General features: G+C 35.1%; 1 protein-coding gene across 1 annotated transcript; it reads right to left on the reverse strand.

Annotated features, from left to right (window-relative positions):
• Positions 1–1,545: 1,545 nt before the first annotated feature.
• Positions 1,546–9,498, reverse strand: LOC126378923 (V-type proton ATPase subunit S1). Its single transcript, XM_050027452.1, has 3 exons — positions 8,546–9,498; positions 6,074–6,237; positions 1,546–5,578 (listed from the first exon to the last, which is right to left on the reverse strand). The coding sequence occupies exons 1-3, from the start codon at positions 9,378–9,380 to the stop codon at positions 5,360–5,362; spliced, it is 1,218 nt and encodes a 405-aa protein (XP_049883409.1). The 5' UTR covers positions 9,381–9,498; the 3' UTR covers positions 1,546–5,359.
• Between the last annotated feature and the right edge of the window lie 1,120 nt (positions 9,499–10,618).

Raw genomic sequence — 10,618 nt, forward strand, 5'->3', positions numbered from 1 at the left:
AAACAACTTGTCATAACGTGTCACAATTAGGCTCCGCCCCTATCCGATATTATCCGAAACTTTTATTTCGGATTCGGTTACTTTTAGTTATCTGATAGTTACGGTTACGGACCTCCCTACCATCCCTGATTTATACCATTCATTGGGCCCGATTCCTGCAGACACCTCCTAATTTTATTTTAAGTTATACCTACCTGTAATTTTCTTATCCGCCGAAAATGAACGGAACAGATGATTGACAAATGTTAATTTGATAGTTTCATTTAGCGACCGTGGAAAAGTTTGCTTTCATGAAAAGTTCGCTACTTGGTTTTTTTATTGGTAATAGATATATACCATTCAATGGCCCCGATTCCTGCAGACACCTCCTAATTTTATTTTAAGTTATATCTGTAATTTTCTTATCCGCCGAAAAGGAACGGGACAGATGATTGACAAATGTTAATTTGATATTTTCATTTAGCGAGCGTGGTAAAGATTGCTTTTATGAAAAGTTCACCACTTGGTTTTTTTATTGGTAGCTTAGAGGAAGAATAATACCCTTATCCCATTCTAAGTGTCGTCATCTCTGTACAGTCATGAGTCATGAGCAATATAATGTACCCACTTTAGGATTCTGTCGCACTAACATATTTGACATTTAGTGAGACTTACAGTTCAATTTGTCAAAAAAGTTAATGTGACATGGTACCAAAGTGTTACTACATACAGGGTCTTAATGACATCGTAACGAATACTCAAGGGGATGATTCAGGCCATGATTCTGAGTTAATATCAAGTGGAATTTTTCGTCGCAAAATTCATTATTTTTTTTAGTTTTTTTTTTTTTTTAATTATTTTCAATTTTATACTTTTGCGATGAAAAATTCCACTTGATATTAAGTCAGAATAATCAGCTGAATCATCCCCCTCAGTATTCGTTACGATGTCACTTACACCACATACGGTAGCCATACAAGTAGGTATGGGTGTTAGTGACACCGTAACGAATACTGAGGGGGATGGTTCAGACCATGATTCTGAGTTGATATCAAGTGGAATTTTCAGTCTGAATATTCCTGAAAATTTTTGTTTTTTTTTAATTATTTTCAAATCCATACTTTTGCGACAGAAAATTCCACTTGATATCATCTCAGAATCATGGCCTCAATCACCCCTCAAAGTTTTCGTTACGATGTCACTAACACCCTGTATTAATGCTCGTGACCGTTCTCACACCTTTCACACACATATCCTTATTTACACAATTCATTCTTGGGTCGTCCCCTACCACATTCATACTCATAACTTTCCTCGTTGTATGCCTCAAGGGAAAGAGGAACCAAAATATGAAAGCGTTGTCAATACGTAAGCTTTATTTTAAACTACATATTTCATTAACAGACTTATATCAGAAAATGCTATAATTATATTCATTGTCATAATATATATTAAGTATATTTTATATATATAGATATTATATTGTATACAACACTGTAAACCCTAGCATTAGGAACAACATGCAATGCTTGCGCCAAAAAAATATACGGAAAATAAAATAAAAAATGGGTCTCACATTTTTAATACTTCAAAACATAAACAACAAAGTGATTTATTTTAATATGAAACTTATTTACAAATCAAGGAAAAAATATTGATGGAGAACATAAGATAAAACGCAATACTTCCGTAAAATATTTAAATACGGTTCCCGCCATATTCTTTTTCATATTTTTTTTATTTATGGCTTAGGAATAAACGATTTTTATCTCGCACAAAAACAATAATAAATACTTGAAGGCCACTTACATCAATCTTAAGTTAACTAGGTAAACTGCCGAATACAAAAACGTCTTTGTATTTTTAACTATTTTTAACTTATTTTTTGGTTTTTGGCCATCTCGTAATAAGGGCTAAGATCATGAGACCATTCTGCCTAGACTACGAACTCCCTTTTCAACGATTAGGGAGGGTGCTCAGTAGTGGGACGTATTTAGGCTTCTTTTTATTTGGTTTTCTCTTCAATGAAAACCTGTCATTTCGTGTTATAATATCACACCAAACGATCGATCTATGCCGTCGTCGATCGACAGCTGCGATTGTCGAACTTTTGACGTTTAAGTATTCGGTTTCTTTTTAAACACCTTGGAATGACATTGGCACTAAATGGAGGGATCTCAATTGTATTTTTAATTACTTTATTTGTAAAATCTATGCATCAATAAAATCGCAAGCTCAATATAATACGTTATTATTGGAATCGTTACTTGTGAAAAAGAAATATCTATTATTTTAATTCAGACTTCTGTGACAATTGAAAATACTTTTTAAGGCCATTGAATACTAGTATTTCTAAATATTTTAAAGCGTTCTATTAAACTGGAAATCGAGATCCGAAGCGTAGATATTTCAGACAATAACCAAGTAAAAAAAATATATATATTGTTTTTAACTTTATTTGTTACCAATAACAGATTTTTATATGCACACTTAATTATTTATTATATGGAAATAAAAATAAAATAACACTTCGAATCTCGATTTAATAAAATCTATCATATCACAAACACGCGAAATATATATTTATTTACTACAATTCCATACTTCTGAAGTAGGCACGGTATCGTTATAATCTATAATTACTTATTGTTTTATTTTTCAACTCGTAAATATGCAAGAAAAATTGGCGCCAAATATTTTATTGCATTTATTTTTTTAAACTTCCACTAGTTTTTTTTAATGCGTCAGGCAAAGGATGTTTTTTTCTGAACAGTAATTTGGCGCCAAATATTTTCATTCGTGTTTTGTAAAATATTTACTCTCTTGCATATTTATGAGTAGTTCGTGTGTGATGCTCCCTGGCCGGACCACTATTTAGTACGCAATTGCGAAGGAACTCAATACGCGCTACATAATGTCTACTTTCATCTGCATACCAAGAAAAAAATAGTACGGCAAAGAGTTAAAAGAAAAATGATATTATTTGTGGTGCGGCCAGAGAGCAATGCTCCCCAGCCGGACCACTGTGAATCTCAGAAATTACGTTATGTAGTCATGCAATGAGGGTATGAATAAATAGACCTAAAATTCTACTCCTTACGTTTTTACTCTGATCCTCGAATCTTGTCTAGATTAGAGTCAATTAAAAGTTGAATGTGGTCCGGCTGTAGAGGATTCTCTGCAGCCAACAAATTTTATGGTACAAAGCTTACCAGATTTATTTATGCATTGAAATAAAAGTATAACATTTCTACTTTCTACTGACGTCACTTTTTTGGAATAAAACCTAACATTTATTTAATTATGATCAAAAGTAAGGTGTCCGGCCAATGAGTATCTAATTTAAAAACATATTTTTCAGTTTATGAGACGATAAACATGTATTATCTGAATCTAAACAAAACATTTACAATAAAGGTCTTATTACAACCCTTAGAAAGCCTTAGTTTTACTTAAAATAACAATTAATAATGTTAGGATACAAACATGTTCTAAACGCCTGACAAAATATTAATAGCTTTGCATTTTTATTTCGAAGCTTCCGATATCTGTTCGTCTGTCTGTATAACTGTCTGTTACCGGCCTCTGCAGACCGAACGGTGAGTGCTAGGAGACTAAACTTACAGAATAAGTGTTATGGTAACCGCTCTCATGGCAAAAGTAAAATTTTCGAATGTAAGTATCTATAAAAATTAGCTGATGCCCGCGGTTTTGCCCGCGTAGACTCACATTTGACTGGTTTTTCTCTTTGTAGCTTACGTAGAACGTTTCTGGCTACACATATCAATCGAAATACAAATCGTGAGACTAGAATAAGTGGGGCAAAAAGGAAAGATGGTCATCATCACAACAGTGAATAAAAAGGAAGAGGATGTATAACTAGCGCCGCTATTGGAAAAATATCGTTATTTACAACAGCACTATATTACATAGACATTAGATAGATTTTTATAGATACATTCGAAAATTTTACTTTTGCCATGAGAGCGGTTACCATAACACTTATTCTGTAAGTTTAGTCTCCTAGCACTCACCGTTCGGTCTGCAGAGGCCGGTAACAGACAGTTATACAGACAGACGAACAGATATCGGAAGCTTCGAAATAAAAATGCAAAGCTATTAATATTTTGTCAGGCGTTTAGAACATGTTTGTATCCTAACATTATTAATTGTTATTTTAAGTAAAACTAAGGCTTTCTAAGGGTTGTAATAAGACCTTTATTGTAAATGTTTTGTTTAGATTCAGATAATACATGTTTATCGTCTCATAAACTGAAAAATATGTTTTTAAATTAGATACTCATTGGCCGGACACCTTACTTTTGATCATAATTAAATAAATGTTAGGTTTTATTCCAAAAAAGTGACGTCAGTAGGAAGTAGAAATGTTATACTTTTATTTCAATGCATAAATAAATCTGGTAAGCTTTGTACCATAAAATTTGTTGGCTGCAGAGAATCCTCTACAGCCGGACCACATTCAACTTTTAATTGACTCTAATCTAGACAAGATTCGAGGATCAGAGTAAAAACGTAAGGAGTAGAATTTTAGGTCTATTTATTCATACCCTCATTGCATGACTACATAACGTAATTTCTGAGATTCACAGTGGTCCGGCTGGGGAGCATTGCTCTCTGGCCGCACCACAAATAATATCATTTTTCTTTTAACTCTTTGCCGTACTATTTTTTTCTTGGTATGCAGATGAAAGTAGACATTATGTAGCGCGTATTGAGTTCCTTCGCAATTGCGTACTAAATAGTGGTCCGGCCAGGGAGCATCACACGTAGTTCGTTCAATGTTTAGAAGTATATTTAGACCGAGGCACGTTTTCGTTTTAATCTAATCCTAATTTTAATGTGTTTATTCTTCTTTGAGCTCCCTTATTTTACTCTTGTTTCTGTTCCGTCCCTATCTATTGTCGTACACTAAAATAGGATGAAATATCTACATTATTTTATACATTACTTCATAATTTGGTGTTTCATTACCACTTCGATTTATATCTTTAGGAATCATATTTGTATGGACACAATAAGCATTAACAATCCTACTTTAATTTCTGAACTTGAAAGTGTTTTTCGCCATTTTAAAAATGAATTGAGATGAGTGACCTATTTATTAAGGTTGCCATCAATTGATTGTGATAATAAATTAATTTTGATCTACGTAAATTAAACATTTCGATTTTTGACGTGAATAGACCGTTTTATTGTATGTTGACTGAAAAAAAAAAATCAATATGTATCGAACCTGTTGATGAAATTTTTTCAAATAATTTTAAGCCATTTCAAAAACAGCACCTCTGGCAACACAGTCAATACTTTAAAAGAAAAAAAGTTGTAACAAAACTGTCTGTTCACGTCAAAACAAGTCACTTTATTCCACAGCGTTGATAGTAATGGTCTTCCCTTTGGGATCGTCGAACCGATCGTTGGTGTTGATATCCATCATCATCATGATTCCGTAGAAGATGATGGAAAGCAGGATGGAGACAACGAACAGTCCTGCCCAGATGGGCGCGGTGAAGAAACCGACGCAGTTGAACGAGTCACCGAATTCCAGGTCCGTGCTGTTTTCGGAGAAGTAGGCTTGCATCTGAAAAACATATATATTATATATCGCATTTTATACAATTTTATATGAAATCGAATGCAACGCCGCGCACCTATCCGCGCACCACGGCCCGCATTTTACCGCAAATTGCGACGACTTCGGAGCGTTCCGCTTCTGCCGCGCGTCTCTGTACGCGTTCACTTTTACTTGCCTAGACTGCCTTGTGGCGGACCCAACTAATTGACTAGCTAGTTCCGGCCATATCCCACAGATGGCGTCTATCATACAACGTAGACGGCCTAGAACGCGCTTACGAAGTTCGCACAGCGCGACGCATATATACAACTTCCAACTACTACAGCAACATATAAAACTTCCACAATGATCCATAAAGAATAAATAAACCCCGTCTTTATTAAATGATTAAGTACTACAAATTAGGCTGTATGGCTGTGTTCCATCGCCTTCTCATTTGTTTTTAAAATAAAATTGAGTTAAAAAAAGGAGATAATAAAAATGATTGATTTTACATCTTACCAAAGTATTCTGGAATGTAAGTGTGTAGGGGGTGGTCTCGTTGACGGTAGCGAAGGTGATGTTGACAGCACAACGGTATGAGAAGCCCATTAGAGCGTATAGCTCTTCCTTGATCTTCAGATGTTCGTCCACTGCTGGGGATGTGCGGACGAGGTTTGCAGAGGCTGTGGAAGACAGATGTGTATATTTTTAGTGGGACAACATAGACTAAAATAAGTAAAATAGATAGATATTACACACATACATAAACTCAATTTTCCTAGAAGAAATATCTACGTTAATCAAGCTGGAGAATAAAACAAGTGAAAATTATGTATTACACCCCCTATACTTCATTTTTACTCCCCGGCGCTCCTTCTGGGAGAACATCTATGTCAGTGGGTGGATATCCAGCTATATATAATATAAAAAAAAGATACAAATCATAAAAAGAAATATCTAAGTTAATCAAGCTAAAGAATGAAAGAACAACTGAAAATTATGTATTAAAAATGCTAGCTAACTGAAACTAGGTACTGAAAATAGAATTAAAAACAAAACTTACAAAAATGATATATTTTCAAATCATTTCATAATTGTTATTCTTTTTCAATCAACATGTGTGTGTTCATAAACTGTTGGTATATTGGTAAACTGTTCTTTATATGAACAAGTATGAATTCACCAATAACCTTCACTGTCTATCGACATAGAAATAAATAAAAGAAAGAAAGAAAGAAAATATTTATTTCCATATTGGACGCCACATTTACAAACTTACATTACAGAAATAAAAAAAATAGTTAAAAAAAAAAACAAAGACAAATAATACAGACATTAAATACACAATGGAGGCGCCCAAAATAAAAAAAGGATCTCCCTCAGCATAATGCCGTGACACGTGCTTAGCACGGGCCGCGGCGCTGGTATTATGGGAGACCTATCGAACGTGAGCCAAGGACACACCAAACTCAATTACGTACGTAAAATGGAAAAGAAATAATTTAGTATAAATCTGTGAAGAGTATAAATCATCACTACATGGTATAAAAAGTCGCTTTTTCTGTCCCTATATCCCTATACACGCTTAAATCTTTAAAACTACGCAACAGATTTTGATGCGGTTTATTTTATAGATAGAGTGATTCAAGGGGAAGGTTTGTATGTATAATGACATCCATTAAATAGTGGAGAAATACTGTTATTTTTGAGGTTTTTAATGTGATGTCGTAAATAATTTCATTTTTTCCTCAGCATTGCACCCGAACGAAGCCGGGGCGGGTCGCTAGTAAGAGATATTACTAAGATATCAGAATGGTGTACCAAAGTAAATGCCCCTTGGTTCACAAAGATGAATGAAATCCAACAGTACTTAAACATTCCTACAGTATGAGAGGAGATAAAAGCGAAGACCGCAACCTACAGGGACAGGATCGAACATCACCAAAACCAACTTGCCCAAGTCTTAAGTGAGCCACTACAAACAAGACATCTGAAGAGATCCTACACTTGGGATAACCTGTAGCAATCTACAGTTATCTACATGCAGGCATCCCAACAATGGGTGGGCATGCCTTACACGCCAATACTGCTTAGCAAAAAAACTGCGTATGGTTGGAAGACCGATTGCAAGTTAGAGGGGTGGGGGGGGAATAAATAAATCTGTGAACATAAATAAATAAAAAAAATATTCAGTTGAATAATAGAACAATAAACTAACTAACTATTCAGTTGAATAGTTGGTTAGGTATATATTATATTTGTAAGTATGTTATATATTTATTTGCATATATTTGTTGTTAAGTTGTATGCATAGTTTGTACCCGCAATCTTTCAATTTTTTTTTATTTTTTTTTTTACCTTTTTCCTCACCTTATGGTTGTCTGGAAGAAATCGCTTTAAGCGATAAGGCCGCCATTTGCCATGTACTTAATTAAGAGACTTTTTGTAATTATTTCTTTTTATTTTGGTGCAATAAAGTGTATTTTTATTGTATTGTATTGTATTGTATAGAACCTGTTTTCAAGGTCATTATCATGCTTATTTTAAAAATCTTCACATCTCTGCCTGCCCCTTTAGGGGATGTGAATGTGTTGCAATGTTAATGCTGTTATTTATTATTTTTTAATAATTTATTACTGATAGGTATACCTACCTAGTTTTTTAAAGCAGGGATCCATGCTACAATGTTTAGTTAAGGTATTTTCTGTTTTTTTTTTATTTTCTTTGTTTTGAATTATTAATAAAAGAATAATAATTCATAACTTAAAAAAAATTACTTGTTACTGACAATATAATATATTATGGTCTAAGTGTTTGAAATAAATGTTTTAGGAATTATAATTTTATTAATTAAATTACTTATATCAATTTGCAAATATAATACAGAATAATAGTTTAAGATTGTCCATAACAGTAAGATTTTATCATCATAAAAATGTAAGAGGCAAATAATGTCGGCACAATTGAATACGTAAATAAAAAAGCACTTACTCAGCATCCAGTAACCAGACTGCTGGGCGAAGTTCAACGTAACATTATCGTTGTTGCTAAAAGTGATCGTTGAATGCATTTCATTAGCAGTGTTGTTAACGATACTATCACCAGCTGCTGCACCTTGCAAGATAACATCATTGGTTCCGTCATTAAGGCGAACAGTGCCAAAGATGATACGCAGACCTGTCATCGACAAGTCCGTGGTTGAAGGAGTTGCCGCCTCTGTAGCCTGTCTTCGCACTCTGGAGTGTTCGGGGATGGTCCACGACGGGTAGTGTCCAGTGTAAATGGCAACAACCTTGCCGTACCTCTCTTGGAGCTTAGTGAACATGTCCTCCATGAAATCGTTGTGGCGACGGAGCAGCTCTTCCCTGGACTCGTCTTCTTTAGCATCCTTAAGGTTGATGAATAAGAACTTTCCTCCTTCGGGTTTAATTTCAGCGGACAGACCGTTTTCTGTAAGCTTCACGTGGTCAACCTTCTCAGGGTCGGCGTATTTGTTCAGGACACGGAGGGGACTCTCCACAGAGGGAAGGTACAGCGCATCTCCAACAACAGAGTGCAAGTACGGGAACGGAGTCTCACCGTCGGTTTTACGCGAAAAGTCTTCAACCGACAAAGTTTGTTCCATGAAAATTACCGTCATAGGGTCCTGGTCGAGCTCGTGCTTCAGTATTACACCGAAATCCCTGGATGGTATCTTGTCTAAGGCGCTATGGTGAATCGAACGTTGGCCCAAATCACCCCATAGGAACGCAGGTACTTGTACATTAGCAAAACATTGCATTACACTTAGAACTAACAACGGGAACACAACACGGCAAAACGCCATTTTAAAAGCTTATTTAACTAACTAGTGGAAGTATAGGACTAAATACACAATTTTAGTCCAAAAAGTGTCGAAAAATGGGCGATGACAACTTGAGCGTAGATCATGTGAAAACTGATCATATGATTTAAAACGACTTATTTGTGTATCTTGACAAGGGTGGCGCTACTCGTAAGCATTTGCTGTCAACGCAATACAGATTTTTATAGTTCTCAATAAATCCGTAAACTACTAAACTTGGTAGGATAATTATTTGACAATTGTCTATGGTGTTTTATTATTGCCATTTTTCAATTATCATAGACATTTTATTGCCTTAACTACTACGTATTTAATCCAAATCCAGTAAATGCAAATAGTACAGAAAAAATATTCCGATTACAATCATTTTCTGTTTAGGAAATAAACTTTATTTAATTTGTTTGTCTAAGGAAGGATCGTCAAAAGACGTTTACTTGAGATCCTGAACTTGAGGTATATAATATAACATAAGCTCACGACTATATCCTAACGGGGTAGTCAGAAGTACACCCATCGTAAGAAGTACCTTTACCTCACAGAGCTCTCTCTGTTAGACCAACGTGATAGGTGACAAACCATATCGCCTTCTATAATGGTCGAGCTAACTGTGATAGAGAAAACTGCACTTAAGATAAATTAATAACGCATTGATGCAAGTCCGGTACCGAAGTTCGAACTTCGAACCGGGCGGTCCCGTTTGAGAAGCTGTAAACAGAGGTCGATCTATCTATCTTGTAATTCTGTTCACATTTTGGAAATGACTCAGGCACTTAGCTCCTCAGAATAATAATTAAAGCTTAGTTTGTTCTGAGCTTAGTTCAGTTGATATTGCTCTTGAGAGATTTTTTTTTTGTGGTTGCGCCATAGATATTATTTATTTTAATATTCTAATTTTGATTGGTAAGTTCGCGCCACTTTCTATATCCTTCCTCTTCCCGCACATGCCTATCGCCGCTGCACGAACAAGAGAGAAGATAACGTCTTAGTTCTGCGTTTCGTCGCTTGAGGGCGCTTGAAAATAAAGAAAAAAGATGGCGAAAAATGATAAAACTCTTCTTGATACGCACGCGCCGGTGCAAATAAATGCGTATTTTCGCGTAAAAGAACATATCCTAGTGATTAATTCCGCAAATTCGCTATTATAAAGTTCACCTCGCCGCATTGTGTTGTTTGTGCGCCCGATTGAAGTGTGTCGTCATTAACTAGTGTTTTCGTACCCC

This window comes from Pectinophora gossypiella, chromosome 27, assembly GCF_024362695.1.
Source record: "Pectinophora gossypiella chromosome 27, ilPecGoss1.1, whole genome shotgun sequence".
NCBI classification, from domain to species: Eukaryota; Metazoa; Arthropoda; class Insecta; order Lepidoptera; family Gelechiidae; genus Pectinophora; species Pectinophora gossypiella.